Source organism: Gymnoscopelus microlampas (assembly GCF_963454915.1).
Source record: "Gymnoscopelus microlampas genome assembly, chromosome: 23".
NCBI lineage: Eukaryota > Metazoa > Chordata > Actinopteri > Myctophiformes > Myctophidae > Gymnoscopelus > Gymnoscopelus microlampas.
Genome location: NC_139960.1, coordinates 27,585,655 through 27,607,546, shown reverse-complemented (window position 1 = coordinate 27,607,546; position 21,892 = coordinate 27,585,655). Strand labels below are relative to the sequence as shown.

Genomic DNA, 21,892 nt, shown 5'->3' with positions numbered 1-21,892 from the left:
CCCCCCCCGCGCGGGGCAGGGAGTCCTTGTTGTGGGAGAAAAAAAGGCATGTTTATTGTTGTTCAGCAACCCCAGTGGTTCTCAACCAGTGGTCCGGGGACCACCAGTGGTCCTTGAGGGAGTACCAGGGGGTCCCCAGCAAAATTAGTTAATAGCGTCACAATCACTTTTAACCACTTAGCTTTGGCTATTCAAAAATAGCAGATATACAAGCTCATAGCGCGGCACCGAGTGCCGCGCTATGAGCTTGTAGATCTGCTATTTTTGAAAAACCTTGAAAAAGGTGTGCATATCTTTGAATATTTATATTTCTTAAAGCGAAAATTAACTGATATCTTTGCTTCTGGGGGTCCCTGGCACAAAACATTTTCAAATGGGGGTCCGCGGCCAAATGCATATCAATTTAGGGGTCCTTGGCATGAAAAAGGTTGAAAACCACTGGCCTACCCTATAGGTATGGTGTGATTTAAAGGACAACTTTGTTTTTTTTACAACCAAGGTTTATGTTTTAGCTTGTAATTAAAGTAAATAAAAGATGAGCGTTGACATTTTTTCATTTACTGCTTTCTATAGTTTTAGAAATGTTCGCGATATTTTTTTTACTGTGGGCGGGGGCATGATTCGGGCAGGTGGCTAAAAGTATTATTTTGCACAATAACCCCTAAATATGTCTATATAGACTAAATGTCTTTTTTTTACACAATAAAAAATGTCCCGTGGTCTTTGATGGCCAGATGTGAGTTTTTTGGGGGCTGGAAGAGCTACTGTAAATAATAATAAAGAAATCGACGTGTTAATGTAAAAGAAAAACACATATTTAGCCACCTGCCCGAATGCCCCCACCCACTGTAAAAAAAAGATCGCGAAAATTGCTAAAACTATAGAAAGCAGTACAAGAAAATTGTTTAACGATCATCTTGTATTTACTTTAATTACAAGCTAAAACATAAACCTTGGTTGTAAAAAAAACAAAGTTGTCCTTTAATGCCTTGCTCAAGGGCACTAGTCGGGGGTATAGGCTAAACCCTACTCATTTACACCTACTTGTAAGACGTTCCCAGCCAACTGGGAATTTGAACTAATGACCCCAAATGGTCACAAATCTGTTACTTTCGAGGCTACTTGATCCCCTCTCCTTGTTCTGGCGTTGTTGGACACCGTCCAATTCCTTCAACTAACCACATACTTTCTATAATAGCTTGATGTCAACAGTACAATGCTTAGTGGCAAAGAATGTTAAGACTTGTTTTGACTGGAGAAAAGCCTTTTGAAATCACGCATTCATAGCTGGCGTTTCTCAAGACTTTCATCCCTCAAGCTTTTGAAAATTTCTAAACTGTGTGAGAAAGGTCCTCGTTGCTAAAAATGACACCTTACGGTTGGCTGTGAGAGAGAGAGAGAACATAACGGTTGCATTTCCAGTAGATGTCTCGTCCCCCCTGCCCCCCCCCCCCTGCATCTCCAGAGTTAAAGGGAGTCACAGCCACTGGAATGTGAAGAATGCAGCCAGAGAAAAAACAATGGAAAGTGAGTGCCTATGACAGATGTGCATGCCTTATCTAAGCTTTAAAAAACAACTTGATAGTACAGAAAACCTTTAAAAGAAATGTATCATAATAAATGATCATGAATCGGATTGGACCGACCCCTTCACTGGCTGGGTCCGCCAGTTTAACACCCCCGAAGGAAAGGCTATGGGGATCACTAATGTCAACAGGGATCTACCTCCTCCTACACGCATAAATGTGCTCAGCAAGGGTCATGGCAATCTGCCCATTAGATATTGATATTCATTGTGTGCCAATTTAAATGTAGAATCTGACCTAAGTATGGCACAAAAGGAAAGGCCATGGGGTCACACATTCTATGGAATACATCCTCCAGGCATTATGAAAGCACACATTTAATTGTGTGTGTTAATTCAGCTTGCAGTTTTCGAGATGATGTATGTTTGGTGGGGTATGTAAGTGGTGGACGGACGGACCAACAATGCCATCCATGGAGCCTCAACAATAGTGGGGGACAAACACAATGTCCAGATCTCAATCAATCAGGGGGACAAGCTAAATATTTGGCTAATCAGCTTTAACTCATTAAATTAAGACCCAAGGCCGATTCTACAAAATATCTTCTAATTCAATTTTACTACTGTATGTTTCTGTATCAGTGGTTCTCAAATGTTTTCATGTCAAGGACCCCCAAAATGATAATGTATTTGGATTTTGGATCTCCAAATATTCTGATCCAGGGACCCCTAGAAGCAAAGATTCTAGAGATTCAAGAGTTAAAGATGTTCGCTTAAAAAATGTATGCATGTATATTCAAAGATTTGCCAAAATGTTCACGATTTTTTTTAAATAGCAGATCTACAAGCTCATAGCTCGGCACGAAGTGACGCGCTATGTAGATCTGCTATTTTTTAATAGACAAAGTATAAATTAAGGTGGTTACACAGACGCTTTCCCGGTTTTAACGGGTTAAACACTCAGGCCAACAAAACCTCTCTTGCTGTTATTTCTACATCATTATGCAGACAGTCAGACATTTTAGCTGTGGTAGATAGGAATGGTGCTGCTGTTAAAACCCACAAGAGTGTGGAGGCATTATGCTGTGTGGGCGTTTTTCTACCCACTCTCAACATCAGTCAGTTAACCCATTAAGACCGGGAAACGCATCCGCGGGTCATTTTAAGATGTCTTTGGCTATTCAAAAATAGCAGATCTACAAGCTCATATGAGCTTGTAGATCTGCTATTTTTGAAAAAAATCATGAAAGTTTGCGCAAATCTTTTGAATACATCATTTTTTTTTACGCAAACATTTTGAACTCGAATGCTTCTGGGGATTCTACAAATGTCTTCTAAATCCTAACAGTTTTCTTTTTGAACGTATGTTCCTATTATCAGTGGTTCTCAAACCTTTTCATGTCAAGGACCCCCAAAATTATATGTATTTGGCCGCGGACCCCCATCTAAAAATATGTTGCAATAGGGACCCCCAGAAGCAAAGATTTAAGTGAAAAATGCTTCCTTTAAAAATATATATATTCAAAGATTTGCACAAAAATAGCAGATATACGAGCTCATAGCGCGGCACTCGGTGCCGCGCTATGAGCTTGTAGATCTGCTATTTTTGAATAGCCCAAAGGAACCTAAAAATGACACACAGATGCGTTCCCCGGTCTTAATGGGTTAATCAGAAATTAGATGCCGCTATCCGAGTGCATTACCCTCGGCATTTACAGTAGGGTGCCCAGATTGCCGTAACACGCTGAGTAGATTCAAAGTTACTTTGAATGGCATATGTTGGGCCATCTGGAGGTATTCTTATTGAATAACCTGTCACATTCTTTTATAATCAGGAATATACTGTAGCCTTTCAAGAGCCAACAAAAAAAAAGAACCCTGTGTGATCGATAGTAAAGGCAGCGCTTGACGCTTGTGTGCATTTCACATCAAGATGAGAAGTCATTGCACTCATATAATCATGCTATAATTAGACACTTTAAAAAATAAATGGCTGCTTTTATTATAGCCATGCAATGATTGCAGATTCATTAGGAGGATATACATAATAGTCAGGGGATATTAAAAAGACGGCCCAATCTCAATGGGCTTTTTACACAAAAAGTATACCCGGAAAAGGATGGCCATGGCCGTTTTTAGCCCAAGGAGTGGTTTTGGTGCAAAACAAATGCTTGCAATGGATTCAGAATCATAAAAACACCCTAGTTTGACACCTCACATGCTACTTAAAACAGAATTCAATTTTGATTTTTTTTTTTTTGATTTTTTTTTTAACCAAGGTTATGGTGGGTACCCCAACTTTAAGGAGCTGTCAAAAATTCTCCTAGGGGGACTGCATTTCAGTCTTTGTGAGATGTGTTACTAGACACCTTTACAAACACATTGGTGAATTTTTCTTTCGGTAAGGAATTTATTCCAAGATTGGAAAATATTCTGCTAATATCCCCTGACTATAACTGCAAGGCAGTCTCTCCACACCAAGACACTGTAAGTGTAAATGACTGATTGACTGGTGTTGCCTAAGGAGGGGGCAACAAGCTTTGCTGAGGAAAAAAATGCCATCTGCTAATTTAATTCAACTCGTTAGATGCACCTGAGCGAGTACTGTACACTGAGAAAGGGATAGGCAGCATGTGTGGGCTGCATGTGCACATGTGTTGTGAAAGAACCAGAACAGAGCAATTGAATGGCTCTGTTCTGGTTCTTTGGGTGAGTGTGTGTACTACTAGGTGCAGTACAGTGAAGAGACCTAAAGATGTAGATCTGTCACATATCTATTTAAAAAAATAGCAGATCTACAAGCTCACAATGCGTCGCATCGCGACGCATTGTGAGCTTGTAGATCGGCTATTTTCAAATGGCCAAAAATGTATATAGGGCTGAAGTGGTTAATGTACGTTTTGTAATAATAATCTAAATCTACAAAGTAACTAGTAACTAAAGTTTTCAAATAATTGTAGTGGAGTAAAAGTACAATATTTGCGTCCGAGATGTAGTGGAGTATAAGTAAAAGTACTGAAAACTGGAAACACTCCACTTAAGTAAAAAATGCCTCAAAATTGTACTTGTATTTGAGTACTTGAGTACAAAAGTACACGTACTTAGTTACTTTACACCACTGAATAGAATGACAGACTTCACAGCACTAATGTAAATACTACATACAATGACACACACACACACACACACACACACACACACACACACACACACACCCTATGGAGCATTGCCACGTCCCACAGTAGTATAGTGGATAATGATATTATTAGGGTTACATTACATGTGTTTTATCATCATTACCCGTACCCAGAGGTGAGCCTTGCAGTAGATAGAGGTGGAAAAAAAGCAAGATATCTCTCCTCTCAGCTTCAGTCAAGCATGAGCGCCGGCAAGGCAGCAGTAGTGCTGCTGCAGCCCTAAGGGACATGTTGGTAATCCGCACGCACGCACACACACACGCACACACACACACACACACACACACAGTGCAATGCATCTGTGTCATATTTAAGGTTTCTTTGGCATTTTTTTTTAGAAATCGTCGAAAATGTGTGCAAATCTTTGAATATATTTACCTATATGTTTTAAAGCGAACATTTGTAACTCCGATCTGTCCTTCTGGGGGGTCCCTGGAACAACATGTTTTGAGATGGGGGTCCGCGACCAAATACATATCATTTTGGAGGTCCTTGACATGGAAAGGTTGGGAGCACCACTGATATGTAGCAACATACTGTTAGGATTTAGAAAAAGATTTTAGATATGCATTTGGCCGCGGACCCCCCATCTCAAAATGTTTTGTTCCAGGGACACCTCCCCCCCTCTCCGGAAGCAAAGATTTGAGTTACAAATGTTTGCTTTAAAAAATATATATAGTCAAAGATTTGCACACGTCTTCACCATAAATAAAATAGCAGATCTACAAGCTCATAGCGCGGCACTCGGTGCCGCGCTATGAGCTTGTATATCTGCTATTTTTTGAATAGCCCAATGACATCTGAAAATGACAAGAGATGCGTTTCCCGTATTGAATGCGGCTTGCATCATACCTTACAGGTATGATGCAAGCCATAGGCTAATATGCTCTAGTTCTACCTGTGTGTGTGTGTGCGTGCGTGTGCGTGTGCGTGTGCGTGTGCGTGTGCGTGTGCGTGTGTGTGTGTGTGTGTGTGTGTGTGTGTTGCATATAAACAGCACAACTTGCACTCGCCACTTGCCACTTAGCGGCAACTTAACCCCCTGAATCGGGACTAGATCATGAAGACGAACGAGGGCCGACGGTCGACAGACACCACATTACTCTCATATCACATATCTCGCCTGGGGGTCTTTCCTCGTCTTTTTTAACCCCCCCCACACCAGACTAGTGACCGGTCCACTCTCATCAGCGCACACATCCATCATTCAATTACTTTCAACATGGGCCATTAACCCACTCAGTCCGGGGAAGGCACCCGTGTGTCGTTTTAAGATTTCTTTTGCGATTCAAGAATGGCAGATTGTAGATCTGCTATTTTTTGAAAAATCGTGAAAGTTTGTGCAAACCTTTAAAGCAAACATTTGTAACTCAAATCTTTGCTTCTGGGGCGGTTCCTGGAACTTAATATTTTGAGATGAGGGGGTCCCTGGAACTTAATATTTTGAGATGGGGGTCCGTGGCCAAATACATGTAATTTTGGGTGGTCCCTGACATGAAAAAAGGTTTGAACACCACTGATATTTAGCAACATAGGTTTTTTTCAGAAAGAGTTAGGATTTAGAAGAACATTTGTAGATGCCTTCCCGGATTCAATGGATTAACCCTTTAAGGCCAGGAAGGAAACGCATGTGTGTCATTTTAAGGTTTCTTTGGCTATTCAAAAATAGCAGATCTACAAGCTCATAGCGCGGCACCGAGTGCCGCGCTATGAGCTTGTAGATCTGCTATTTTTAGAAAAATCGTGTCCCTGGAGGAACAAAATATTTTTAGATGGGAGGGGGTCCGCGGACAAATACATATTATTTTGGGGGTCCTTGACACAAAAAGTTTGAAAACCATTGATAATAATAATGAGCAACATAGGTAAAAAAAAATGAAAAAAAACTTTAGGAAAAAAAAAACGATAAGGATTTACAAGACATTTGTAAAATTTTGAGTTTTTTTTTTGAGTGAATTTGTAAAAAGATTTGAGTTAAAAACTTTCGCTTTAAAAAAGTATATATATATTCAACCTAAAGATTTAAACACATTTTCACAATTTAAAAAGAAATAGCAGATCTACAAGCTCATAGCTATGAGCTTGTATATCTGCTATTTTTGAATAGCCAAAGAAATCTTAAAATGACACAGACGCGTTCCCGGTCTTAAGGGGTTAAAGCCAGAGTGATAATATATTGGTTGTCTCTCTGCCGGACTGGACTGGATAGCCTACTTAACAGTATGTCGACAACATGAGCTTAAGTCATCCTACTACGCGTTTACTTGGCAAAAGACAGCCTCCAGCTATACCGCACGAACAGCCGCGAGGCGGTAAACTCACCCACCCCGTGAAATATATACAGTACTGTGTCTCCGTGTTTATTCTGGGGATGCGTTTTACATTGTAGTCGTGCTGTGTAGCGGTGTATGCCCATCGAGCAGGAAGGTTCTGGAAGGGATGTTTTGACACCGGTGGGGCATGTTGTGTATGCGCGACAGCGCGCGAAAGAGTTAGCGTATCCTCAACATGTCCTTCAGAGGACCATCAACATTCACCAGGCTGTGTTGTGGGGGTTTCAAGTTAGAAGAGCTAATAAAGACAAGCGCCCGCGCCCCCCCCCCCCCCCCCCCCCCCCCCCGTACCAGACACACCGCAGTCTGTTCTCCAGACTGGCATCCACCAGCCCATCTAATTCCCCCTGTCAAAATAAGTGGAGGAAATAGTGCGTGGCTCACTTGCTTAAAAAGCGCAAAATAAAAACTAACCATACAGCAAGGTTTTCCTCTTGGTTGGGAAGGTACTGTCATGGCTGTGAGCCTGCCTCTGTCTCGTTACAACTCCCTGCGCCCGGGCAGCATAATGACTTCCCCCTCGACAGACAGGCAGACAGGGCTGTGTGTGTGTGTGTGTGTGTGTGTGTGTGTGTGTGTGTGTGTGTGTGTGTGTGTGTGTGCGCGGCGAGCACGTCAAAAATGCCTCTGGCTGACCTGGAAATGTCTACTCTTACCGGCGCCGCGCGCGCGGTGCCTCCGAGGGAGTCTCAATCAGTAGTATAGGCCGGTTCTCTCTCTCTCTCTCTCTCTCTCTCTCCTATCAGAGCACAGGTAAAGAGTCTCTCACTCTGAAAACATGCAACGCCAAGTCTTCAGCGATGTGTCCACATTAAGCCTTAAGTTGAGATCGGGAAACTTGAGTGTTTGGGTATATGCATATTTGTCTTTGTCTGAGAGAGTCTCTTAAGTGTGTGTGTGCGATACAGAGAGAGAATGAGAGAGAACATGTTTATCCTTCCACACAAATCCTTTTACAAAAGCAAGTTGACAAAGACATGTCGTTTAGCTGGTGCTGACGCCACAGTATGGCCACACGGCGACCCGCACACAAACAACAAACAGCGAGTCCACCGGTCATTCCCTCACGCTACATCCCTCGTGTCTTCCTCCAGTGAGCATTCACTGTAATCCAGTGGGGCGTACTATCTGTGACTGTAATTGTACCCTATGTTTCTGTAATGTCCCAGTTTAGTGTGTGTTGCGGAGATTCTAATTATGTCCTGCAGGGCGGCAGTTGATTGCCGGAGGGCCATCTCGTCTAATCCTTACCCCAGGGACTAATAAAAGACCTGGTGCGTGTGCGTGTGCGTGTGCGTGTGCGTGTGTGTGTGTGTGTGTGTGTGTGTGTGAGATGACGGGACATTTGTATTTCGTCATGAAAAATGTAGGCCACATTACAGTGAATAGGAAATGGAATTTGTAAGTACACTTCATCTTCATCACAGTTTCAAAGTTCACACAGTATCTTAAGGGGAAAATGATAAAAGCGTGCAAATTGTGGCACAGACCTTTTAATTACATAAATTGCCATAATGAAAGTTATCATCACAGATAAGAAAGACAGTGCAAAAGTGCTATTGGTTCAAGTCATTACATTATTGAAGCAGTGCGTCCATGGAAAAGAGACTATTGTGTCTGTATTCTCTGCCTCCTTGGAGATCCACTGTGCATGTGAACTAGTGGTCAGTAGCAGCACTGTTCATTAGCTTGAGGCAAAAAGAGAGAAAAGATCTAGTCTAATTACCATTAAGGAAGATGCATGGTTTGTTGATGCTGAAATGAGGGATATTAAGTATACCTCATTAAATCGTTAATTGTGGTTTAGTGTGATAGCTGGCACTTAACCCATTGAGACCTGAAGCCGATTCTACATGTCTCCTAAATCTCAGCAGTTTTCTGAAAAAAACGTATGTTTCTATATCAGTGGTGCTCAATCTTTTTCATGTCAAGGACCGCCAAAATTATATGTATTTGGCCGCGGACCCCCATCAAAATAGGTTGTTCCAGGGACCCCCAGAAGCTAAAAATTTGAGTTAAAAATGTTCGCTTTAAAAATATATATATATATTCAAAGATTTGCACACATTGTCACGATTTTTCAAAAATAGCAGATCTACAAGCTCATAGCGCGGCACTCGGTGCCGCGCTATGAGCTTGTATATCTGCTATTTTTGAATAGCCCAAAGTGTAAAATAATGCTTTTTAGCTCAAATCTAAAAATGACAGTTCCAGGTCTTAATGGGTTAAAGCTACACTATGTAACTTTTTTTTTAGTGAATCAAATGCAGTGGTTGTATTTGGTCTTCCTGCTCTTCTATTGAGAAATCCTGTGGTCTGGTTTGACCACTACTGGTTGACAAAGGTACTACTACCTCTAAGTCAAAATTTGTATTCTCCCTTGAAAAAGCGGACATGCTCTTTTAGCTCAGTAGTAAACATATACATGGCTTATTAGCAGATGAGTCATTGTAGAAAGAGTGACATACAGCCTCATTACAATAGTTTTCCAATCACTTTGCAGGTCAACAAGTGGCGTCTTTTCTAAAGGCTAAACATTAGCAACTGTGTATGTAGTGTTCGCACACCCGCTTTTGCTTCCGGGCTTTGGCAGACGGCTGTGTTGTTGAAGGACAACGGACGCACGCTTATGAGAAACAACCGAAATAAAACCTGGCGAAAACAGTTGCGCGCATTAGCGCTTATGAGGAGAAGTCATTCGCCAGTCTAAATGTCTAGTTTGCTAATTCACAACTAATACAACTACTTTTGTTTTGCTAAACATAAACTTTTACGACAGCCTAAGTACAAATATCATTTATGAAGGCTACTGCAGTGAAGTCGCCAAGTTGAAGTTACTACGCTCCGGTGGGAAAGCAGGGGTCGCGTAGTGTTCAGGCCTCAAAAGATGACATTAATTGTTTCCTCCTAAGTCTTTCACTAATTAAGACCGGGAGCGCATCTGTGTGTCACTTTTTTATTTCTTTGGCTATTAAAAAATTTACAAGCTTCGCGTACAAGCTTCACAATAAAAAAAAAAATAGCAGATCTACAAGCTCATAGCACAGCACTCTATTTTTGTTTTTGTAAAATCAAGATTTTTGGGGGGAAATCTTTGAATATATATTTTTTAAAGCAAATATTTGTAAAATATGTTGTTCCAGGGACCCCCAGAAGCAAAGATTTGAGTTACAAATGCTCGCTTAAAAAAATATATTTTCAAAGATACAGTATACACACATTTTCATGATTTTTCAAAAAATAGCAGATCTGCTATTTTTTGAATAGCCAAAGACATCTTAAAATGACACAGATGCGGTCTTAATGGGTTAAATCATGGACAAATCATTCCAATAAAAAAAAACACTTGGATGTTTCTGCAGGGGCTGTGTCTACAGAATGACTTTCTGCTAAACAACACATCTCATCATTAGACATCCTGTCTTAGACATCTGCAGGCAGGGGGAAGATGCCCTGGCAAAACCGGCAAGACTCATTAATTAGCGCTCATCCAATCTATGCAATCAAGGTGTCCCGGCCGGGTGGTGAAGAGGACAAAACTCTCTCTCCCACTAGGTTCGATTCCCGACAGAGGTGCCGCCCACGGCTAGTGCCAGGCGCTCCAATTAACCTAAATGGCGGTGGAAACTGGCGTGAACTATTGGTGTAGTTCAGTGGTTCTCAAAGTGGGGTCCGGGGACCCCTAGGGGTCCTTGAGGGAGTTCCAGGGGGTCCCCAGCTAAATGATAGATAGTTAGGAACCAAATGAACCCTTATGGGTCTGTAACTCTGAGAGTGTACAAATGAAACAAATGGACCCTTATGGGTCTGTAACTCTGAGAGTGTACAAATGGAACCAAATGAACACTTATGGGTCTGTAACTCTGAGAGTGTACAAATGGAACCAAATGAACCCTTATGGGTCTGTAACTCTGAGAGTGTACAATTGGAACCAAATGGACCCGTAAGGGTCCATTTGGTTCCAATTGTTCACTCTCAGAGTTAAATTAACATTGATTTTATAATAAAAATTGGGGTCCCAGAGATAGAAATGCCATTAAATGGGGGTCCGTAGCCTAATGCATATCGAACTGGGGGTCCTTGAAATTAAAATGGTTGAGAATCACTGCTAGAGCTGTAAAAATCTTCTCTTATGGGGGGTCCCTGGCATATCTTTTCAAATGGGGGTCCGCGGGCTAACAGGTGTCAATTTGGGGGTCCTTGACATGAAAAAGTTTGAGGACCACTGGTGTAGTTGTCGCTGCAACTACACGACTGGTCGGTCAGGTGGTCAGGTGCCTGTTTAGCAGGGAGAGGGCCAGAGGGTATTCAATTCGGTTCAATTCAAGTGTCTCCTGGAGAAACTCTTGAAAAGAAGAGGCTGATGTGTATCGGAGAAGGAATGTGGCTGTCTCTCTTCACCCTCCCCAAGCCAACAGCACAGGTTTGGCAGTGACAGAGACCGCCAGTACACAAGGCGGAGTTGGCATGGCAACAAATACATTGGGAGGGGAGGGGGGGGTGGGGCGTCTATATCAGTGGTTCTCAAACTTTTTCATGTCAAGGACCCCCAAAATGATATGTATTTGGTCACGGACCCCCATCTCAAAACATTTTGTTCCAGGGACCCCCAGAAGCAAATATTTGAGTTACAAAATGTTCGCTTTAAAAAATATATATACGGGGGGGCGTCCGCTGGCCTAGCGGTCCAGGCGAATACCTTTGCTGTATGTCATCCCCCCATCTCTCTCCCCATTTCCTGTCAGCCTACTATCCTATCAATAAAGGCAGAAAAAGCCCCAAAAAATATCTTTAAAGAAAAAAAATATATATATACGAAAGGTTTGCACACATTTTCGCGATTTTTCAAAAATAGCAGATCTACAAGCTCATAGCGCGGCACTCGGTGCCGCGCTATGAGCTTGTAGATCTGCTATTTTTGAATAGCCCAAAGTATAAAAAGGTTAAAGTGGTTCAAATTATTGAGACACTATATTTGACACATTTTGCTGGGGACCCCCTGGAACATCCCCGGACGCCACTTTGGGAACCAACGGCCTATACAATCTATCACTTATCAAGTCAAGATATAAAAGGTTGTTTGTATAAGCCTTGCTGTACTTTGAATAGATATTTGGTGTGAGATATACAGGATCTCACATGGAATGGCGCACGTGCACACTCCAAGGATTTGATTCAAAGCTTCTTATAGGGTTTTTTACAGGATTTTTCACCCCAAATCGAGAGCTGTGTGTGTGTGTGTGTGTGTGTGTGTGTGTGTGTGTGTGTGTGTGTGTGTGTGTGTGTGTGTTTGTGTCAGTGTTGATTTTGTCGACTAAAACTATGACGAAAAATGTTTGTCGACTACTTTTTTCCACTGACGAAAACAAAATCAAAAATAAATAAAAACTAAGCTACAATGACTAAAACTAGGACTACATATAATGACAATTTTTTCAACAAATGAAAACTAGACTAAGATGTTATGGAGGGATCTAGTGGAGAAGAGATCCAGTAGAACTGAAAGACAAGTCATTTTATGTTTGGTTGCGCTCGGGTGTTGCGCTCTGAAAATAGCAGATCTACAAGCTCACAACGCGTCGTGAGCTTGTAGATCGGCTATTTTCAGCATGCAACCAAGTGTAAAATCAGCCATTACGACGCCATCAAGGCACCGCCAACATACATTTTAGTCGACTAAATCAACTGTAGATTTAGTCGACTATAATCTTATGGTATTTAGTCGACGAAACAAGACAAAAACTAAAACATTTCAGAGGACTAAAATATGACTAAAACTGAATTAAATTGTACACAAAAGACTATCACTAAAACTAAATCAAAATGTGCTGTCAAAATCAACACTGGTGTGTGTGTGTGTGTGTGTGGGGGGGGGGGGCAAAAGGTCACACTTGAGAAGCTTTAAAAAAGGCATGGCTTGAAACGAAAGGTTTCATTTAAAAATCACTAGTAGTGTTCACTGTTTACTTATGCCTCTCACAGAATCACAGTCACACTGAAATATTTCCTTTTCACTCCAGCGCTTGACATTTGATATTACATTTTAATATTTTCCAAGAATCTTGGATTCCTCCGACAGCCCAAGCCTTGGCGGCTCATGAAGTGCCTGGTGAAACCAAAGCAGCATGCATATGCAATCCAATGTGCTGGGGTGGCAAGAATGAAAAATACGATTCTGTCCACCTAAGGCTGTACAAATTAGCTAGTCGATAGACGTAACCTTAATTTCCTCCTGGCTTTCAAAATCAAACACTTTTGGAGAAGATTAACAACTGCAAAATGTGGCGGAATCCTTTCCACCAAAAAGTAAACAAACTTGCAACCACAAAAGCCCATAGGCTACAACTGGATGCCACACCCACATTCTGACACCATTCAAGCTAGCAAAAAACAGTGTTGCCATGTCGGCTCATTATAAGCGACTTTGGTCTTCTTTTTCTTGTTGAAAAAGTTGCTTGTAAAAATTGGTATTTCTTGGGCTTGTTTCTAACGTGTACTTGCTTATTTAGGCTTGCTTCCATTTTTTTTAAATTATTATTTAGACCAGTGGTTCTCAAATGTTTTCATGAAAATGTTGTGTGCCCAGGGAGCATTTGTGTTGTTAGAATGTTTCAAAAGATATATTAAAAAAAATATTGCAAGAGTTTTTGAGGTGGCGACCGTTCCGAGGTCGCAGGATTTGCGCCGGGGTGAGCGTGTTTTGGGGCGAGTGTTTTTTGGGCTTGTTGGGCTTGTTTTCCTAGACCTGGTTGCTTATTTCTCTCACAAAACATGGCAACACTGCGTTCAAGCTATAGTAAAAACAACTCGGGACCACTAAGTGTAGCCCAAGGAATATCTGAAAACCATTTATCTATTTGTAAACAACGTGTTGGGGACATGGGTTGTCTCTTTGCAAACCCTAACTTTGGCATGTTGTGAATTTACCCTCAAACATAACACACCCCCTTAAAGCAACAATAACACCAGAGACACAGCTAGTGTAAAAAGTACTACATTTTTTTACTTAAGTAAAAGTATCGATACTGCAATGTAGAAATACTCTGTTACAAGTAAAAGTCCAGAATTGAAAATGTACTTGCGTAAACGTACAAACGTATTAGTGGTATAAAAATGCACTTAAAGTGCCAAAAGTAAAAGCACTCATTGTGCAGAATGTCCCATTTCAAGTTTTCTAATGTATAAAAATCTTTTGAAAATAGCAGATCTACAAGCTCACAATGCGTCGCATCGTGACACATTGTATTTAGGGCTGAAGTGGTTAATGTATGTTTTGTAATAATAATCTATATACAAAAATAACTAGTACCTAAAGTTTTCAAATAAATGTACATTTATTTGAAAACTTTAGTAATTAGTTATGTTTGTATATAGAAGTGGAGTAAAACAGTACAATATTTGGGTCCGAGATGTAGTGGAGTAGAAGTAAAAGTATTGGAAATTGTAAATACTCAAGTAAAGTACAAATACGTCAAAATTGTACTTATAGCAGTGATTCTCAACCATTTTCATTTCAAGGACCCCCAGTTTGACATTACAGTAGGTGCATTAGGGCTACGGACCCCCATCTAATGGCATTTCTATCTCTGGGACCCCAATTTATATTGTAAAATCAATGTTAATCTAACTCAGAGTAACGGGTCCATTTGGTTCCATTTGTACACTCTCTGAGACAGTTACAGGCACATAAGACCCTTATGATAAGGGTCCATTTGGTTCCTAAATATCATTTAGCTGGGGACCACCTGGAACCCCCTCAAGGACCACTGGTGGTCCCCGGACCACTGGTGTAAAGCAACTACATTTACTCAAGTACTACACTTATAAGTACAGTTTTGAGGTATTTTTACTTTACTGGAGTATTTCCAATTTTCAATACTTTTACTTCTACTGTACAGGAGCCCAATGGAAACAAGCCATACTGCTTTTATGGGTTTAAACCTCCTTTTAGCATCTTTTTGTATAGAACTGTACTTTGTGCTTTTTTTTGCAAACTATTAATAAAGTATTCAATCTATCAACTCCAAATCTCAGGGGCAAATATTGTACTTTTACAACAGTTAGTTACTAGTTACTTTGCAGATAAATGATCATATTATAAAACATACATTAACCACTTCAGCCCTATTTTATACACAGGCTATTTCCAAACATTTCAGTACTTTGACTTTTGGTACTTTTAAGTACATTTTGATACCAACACTTTTGTACGTTTACTCAAGTACATTTTGAATTCCGGACTTTTACTTGTAACTTGTAAATTCTACAAATTTGCAGTGATACTTTTACTTAAAGTAAAACATGCGAATACTTTTCCCACTGCACAGAAAAGACAATAGCGACGCTGTCTTGTACTTTTACTCCACTACAATTATTTGAAAACTTTATAGTTACTACTAGTTACTTTTCAGATATAAATTATGATATTATGAAACATACATTAACCACTTTAGCCCTATGTTATACATAGGCTATTTGAAAATAGCCGATCTACAAGCTCACAGTATTTTCAATGCTGTCTGTCAAGCAGCGCATCAATATCTGCTTTCACACAAAAGAGTGTTTTATGAAGTCGCTGCAACAAAAAGCAAAAGAGGCGCCTCTCTCTTTGCATTTCGAGACGATCCAAAACAACATAAGCTCTGGTGGTCCATATAGCGTTCATTGGACCAGAGCTAGCTGTAGAATACAACTCTCGTAGACGTATTTAAGATTCTGACGTCTTCAATCTACGAGAGTTGTAGGGTTCACGCCCCATGGAGACGGGGACTTCTGCACTATACCCCGTAGACACTCGAAACATGTACAAATTGAAAATAACGGTGCTTATTCCCACGCACCAAATGTTAACTCTCGCTACGGGGTAGTAGTTTAATGTAATAATACATATCTTTCCATAAAGAAGTGTTTTAATGCCGTCTGTGGCCGAACGCCATTTTTTTCCACCCTCGTTTACTTCCTGTTTACATTGAGTGTAATTCCGGGTTTCACCAGATGGGCGCGTCACTACCGCCCATTGGGAACTTCCAACAGAATGGGCCACAGACGGCATTAAAACACTTCTTTATTGAAGGATATGGATTATTACATTAAACTACTGCCACGTAGAGACAGTTAACATTTGGGGCTTGGGGGTAAGCACCTTCATTTTCAATGTGTACATGTTTGGAGTGTCTACGGGGTATAGTGCTGAAAGTCCATGTCTCCATGGGGCGTGAACCCTACAACTCTCGTAGATTGAAAACGTCAGAATCATAAATAAATACGTCTTACGAGAGTTGTATTCTACAGCTAGCTCTGGGTCCATAGCGTTAGAAGGAGTTCTCCTTAATAGCCGATCTACAAGCTCACAACGCGTCGCATCGCGACGCGTTGTGAGCTTGTAGATCATCTGCTATTAAGGAGAACTCCTTCCAAACAGCTACCGGGAGCTACCAAACAACTCAAGATCTAGGTGGAAAGACTGGTGATGCGAGGTTACTCAAGATCTCACCTTGTTTCACACACTTGAGCCGGACGGGGTCCTTGCAGTGGCGGACCACCGCGTGCACGTCCCGGGTGGTCAGTCCGGCCACCGGCGTATCGTTGACCTCCAGGAGCAGTTCGTCTTGGGAGAGTTTGCCGTTTCTATTGACCACTTTATTCCCCCCCATAACAACATTAACAACCCCCCCTCCTCCTCCGATGAACCACGGGAACTGTCCGTTCTCCGCGCCTCCCTCCAGCTCGAACCCGAGCAGCTCCCCACCGGACTCCGCGCTCCTGCAGAGGACATTCTCGTGGACTTTGTTGGTCCAGTGGTTCTTCTTCTTGAAGCTTTTGGACATGGCTGGAGAAAAAAAGAAGCATCACACGAGGGAAGCCATAGTAGGAGGAAACTTGGGTCTTTGCCTTGGGTTGTTTTTTTTTTGCCTTTATAGTCCTGGTGGTGTTGGTGCCTGTTTCGGCTCCACAGCTGGTTTTCTGGGGGTTGTTTTAACAGTAAACGCCAGTATTATCCATGTCAGCAGCAGACACACACAAACAAGCACACACACACACACACACACATACATACATACATACATACACACACACACACACCCCACACACACACACAGCAGCTGGATCAGCCCTGCGTTGCTGTTACTCAGTGAGAGAGCTGCTCCAACTCTGTTCCAGCAAAACTCAACTGACCCGGATGTGAAGGCTGGAAGTGGAAGAGAAGGAGGAGAGAAGGTTTGGGAAAACCCTGCTTTCCATGGAGGAAAAAAAAAAAAGAAAGCTACTGGTATTTCCACTGACATGCCAACAGACAGTGGTGTGGAAGAAGTACTCACTTTTTTTTTTACTTGAGTAAAAGTATTAATGCTTCTCCCTAGCTCCCTAACCCTCTTTGTGTGATATGATTTTTTTTTTTTAACCTTAACCACTTGAACTCTAGCAACCCTTTTTCTGAGGAGCACTTCCCGGGTGGTCAGTCCGGCCACCGGCGTATCGTTGACCTCCAGGAGCAGTTCGTCTTGGGAGAGTTGGGAGAGTTTTAACCACTTGAACTCTAGCAACCCTTTTTCTGAGGAGCACTTTAGCCAAAAATAGCAGATCTACAAGCTCACAACGCCTCGCGCTGCGAGGCGTTGTGAGCTTGTAGATCTGCTGTTTTTGGCAAAGAGGTATAGCAGGTGTAGAGGGAAAAAAAGAGCAGACCAAGTAAACAACAAAAAAAGTTTAATTCTGAAACACAATTGTATACAATGTAGAGGGGGTCCCTGCTTCATCTCTCTCTCAGATAGGGGGTCCTTGGCCTGAAAAGGTTTAAGACAAAGTACAAGTCTGGTGTTCAGAATTTACTTGAGTAAAAGTACAACAGTATTGGCATCAAAATGGACCTTAAAGTACCAAAAGTAAAATAACTCATTATGCAGGAATCTTCAATTTCATGTTTTCAAAAGGTATAAAAATCATTTGAAAAATAGCTGATCTACAAGCTGCAACGCGTCGTGAGCTTGTAGATTGGCTATTTTCAGCGTTAATGTATGTTTTGTAATAATATTTCAAATCTACAAAGTAACTATTAACTACGTTGTCCAATAATTGTAGTGGAGTAAAAGTACTATATTTGCCTCTGAGATGTAATGGATGTAATTTGGAAATACTCCAGTGAAGTAAAAAATACCTCAAAGTTGTACTTAAGTACAGTACTTGAGTACATGTACTGTACTTAGTTACTTTCCACCACTGCCAACCGAAGGGGCAATAGTAAGAGATTTCATACCACAAGAGTATCCTCTTTTTGACACTGGTTTACAGTCTATAATTATGTCCTCCTATGACACAGTCCAAGGAGTTCATTAATGTGCAATAGACTGAAACACTGTTAAATATAAGCATTTAGGAAGTTAGATGTGACTCAACTCAAATTACAATTTCCAGCCGCAATGTCATTCCTTTCCACTTAAAAGTGTAGCTTCATCAGTTGCAGAGTACTTATGCCTGTAAGGGTCAGTTTATTTTGAATGGCTTGCTGTAAAGCAGCTGTTTTGGACTACATTTGAGTGTCTGGCCTCAGCTCAACTTCATGAAGGCTCCATGAGTGTTTTATTCCTAATGCTGCAGTTCTTTGATTATTGAAAGTTATAGGCCTATATGTCTTGTTATGCGCTCGGGTGGCGCAGTGGTAAAGTCACTGCCCACCACCACGGAGGTTGTGGGTTCGAATCCACCGTGGTGCATCCGGCTTTGTCGAGCGTCTACACAAACACAATAGGCTCTATGCACAGCAGCCATATTGGACAGAAATTGGGCCCCTTCCTCGCTTCCTTCACAGGTGTTACCAATGACACTAATGAAGGCTCTGTTCCATTTAGTGTAGCACAGTGGTTCTCAAACTTTTTAATTTCAAGGACCCCCATAACTCTGAGAGTGTACAAATGGAACCAAATGGACCCGGGAGGGTCCATTTGGTTCCATTTGTACACTCTCAGAGTTACACCCTCTCAAGGAACCATGAGGGTCCCTGGACCACACTTTGAGACCCACTAGTATTTCTAGTGAGCCAACATGCACAATATCAGCACCCTGACTCTGTTTGACCAGAATGGAACAGAGACTTCATTAGTATCATTGGCAACACCTGTGAAGGAAGTCAGAAGAGGCCCAATTTTTCTCCAAAATGGCTGCTGTGCATAGAGCCTATTGGCCCGTGTTCGGGGGAGGGAATCCGGGCGGGGGGGAGGGTGATATTGGTCATCGCATGTATTCCTACGGGCTGGGGCGGCACCTGTCAGCAGGGAGTGTTGGGCGGGAGGAGTAGGACGAAGGCTCTACGTCCTCCTGGTGGGGGCTCCTCACTGGCAGGTGAGACAGTAGGATATGACAGTGACAACACAGAAATGTGTGTGGGGAGGAATTAATTGGCATGATGACTAAATTGGGGAGAAAAAGGGGTAAAAAAGAATTGGCTACTTTAAATTTTAAGCAAAAATTAAAGAGAGAAAAAAAGGGGAAAACAAGTATGTCTTGTTTATGGACTATTTTCAAGGCACAATGTTGTTAGTTATATCAGGTCCCTTGCTCTCTCCCATCAAAGGTATTCAAGAAGCAAACCATATTCGGTAACACTTTATATTAAAGGTAGGGTAAGTGATATTTTTTGGTTAAAACAAAAAGTATTTTGTTAAAAGGTTAAAGCACTATATTCTGATAGTAATCATTGCTATAGAGTGTTTGTTCAGTAACAGGAGTCTCCCCGTCTCTCCAGCTCTTTAATAAACAGAAGACACATTTTTCGGTAGGTGTCAAAATCTCAGCCGATCAGGAGAAAGTACCCATTTTTAAGCTTAATTTGTATAGTGTCATCACTTCCAATTTCACTTGTTTAATCTATATCCTGATTGAGTTCTCTGTCCTGGTTGGATAAAATTGGAAATGAAACTGAAACGAAAATGCATTTTCTGTTTAATAAAGAGGTGGAGAGACAAAGAGACTCCTTTAACTGAACAAACACTCTATAGCAATGAGTACTATCAGAATATAGAGCTATTTAACACTTATTTTAACCAAAGCAAATCACTTACCCTACCTTTAATGTTGGGTCTGTAATGCATTCTAAGCGCATTTATGATGCATTATAATGTGCTTACAAGGCATTACACCCGTTATGTAAATGTTTATAATCCTGTATGACAACTTGTAACAACGTTTATGACGTAGCCTATTATAAGAGCTGATGCATTGTAGACCTGAAAGTGTTACCTGGCAGTTTATAATGTTCTGTTCCGCTGAGCTTATAATGCTTATAATACTTCATAAACCTTGTTATGAGTTGTTATGCATTATAATGCGTTATAAATGTACCCATAATGCATTATAGACCCAACCTTAATATACAGTCTTACCCTATATTATTTACTGTTTTGTGATGTGATTTATATGGAAAGAAACGTAGGTTAGCGCTGTAGCACTGTGCCCAAGACAGATTTGCCCTTGGGGACATGTTTACTCACTCTCTCTCTACTAGAAATGAAAGCAGTGCATTAGTAATACAAATCAATACAGACATCACACACTCTCATACAATCCTGCACATGCACGCACACAGTGAATGTCTTATAAGACAGTGGTTCTCAACCAGTGGTCCGAGGACCACCAGTGGTCCTTGAGGGGGTTCCAGGGGGTCCCCAGCCAAATGAATAATTAGGAACCAAATTGACCCTTATATGTCAGTTTAACTCTGAGAGTGTACAAATGGAACCAAATGGACCCTAATCGGGTCCATTTGGTTCCATTTGTACACTCTCAGAGTTAAATGAACACTGACAATGATGATACAGTGTAGATTGGGACCCCCAAGAAATCAAAATGGTTGAGTCCCTGGCATGTCTTTTCAAATGGGGGTCCGTGGGCTAATATGTGTCAATTTCGGGGTCCTTGATGCGAAAAAGGTTGAAAATCACTGTTATAAGACATTAGACGGACAGACAGACAGACAGACAGACAGACAGACAGACAGACAGACAGACAGACAGACAGACAGACAGATGGATACTTAAGTGTTTATGTGGAGTGGCATCCTATTGACAAGACAATTTAAAAAAAACTAATACTCTGATTCCTTAGTTGTTATTCAGCTGGCTGGCCTTCAAGAGTACAGACAAACAATCATAATACATTGTCCCCCAACATCAAAATGAAAGATCCAAATTAAATCTCCCCCTTGAGCAGTCGATATTGGTGCCCCCGTGGAGAGAAAACAAATCGGCTACAAATGAGTTCATGAAGTCATGTTCACGATAACAGCAACAATGGCTCTTCTCGTGAAGCGATGACAATAGAGGGACAGTGCATCATTTTTTCCTCCCTTGCAATTGGAGAGGTGCCTCTGCATTCCAGAGGTGGGAGCGCAACAGACGGCTATGGAATGGCCGAGAGAGAGGGGAGTATTTTAACAAGGAGGACGGGAATTCTGGAGGCAGTGTTTGAACAAGGAGAGGAATGCTCTGCGCGTGGAAGAATTGGTGCTGAGGAGGAGAAGAGGACATCAACAGTGCAGGGAATGAATAGACTGCAACAACAGTGTGTGATTGAGCTAAGTGGGCAGGGTTGCCAGATCTGCTTATTATAATTTCCCCGCAAGATTTTGTTTGAAAATAGCCGATCTACAAGCTCACAACGCGTCGCATCGCGACGCGTTGTGAGCTTGTAGATCTGGTATTTTCAAATAGCTGATGTATATGTTAAAGTGCTCATGTGGCCCATTGTCGCTTCTTTTGGGCTGGTTTTCCTAGACATGGTTGCTTGTTTCTCTCACATAATCTGGCAACACGGTAAGTGGGATGCACACACAGTCAAATCCTGAG

The 21,892-nt window shown here is 41.5% G+C and overlaps 1 protein-coding gene across 1 annotated transcript in view; it reads right to left on the bottom strand.

Moving 5' to 3' along the window:
- The window catches only part of LOC311040288 (membrane-associated guanylate kinase, WW and PDZ domain-containing protein 2-like), a 323,523-nt gene extending 306,482 nt beyond the window's left edge, over positions 1 to 17,041 (bottom strand). Inside the window, exon 1 of the mRNA XM_084050480.1 lies at positions 16,549 to 17,041. Coding sequence (XP_083906606.1) covers positions 16,549 to 16,882 — 334 coding nt within the window. The 5' untranslated portion in view covers positions 16,883 to 17,041. The remainder of the gene's footprint in view (positions 1 to 16,548) is intronic.
- Between the last annotated feature and the right edge of the window lie 4,851 nt (positions 17,042 to 21,892).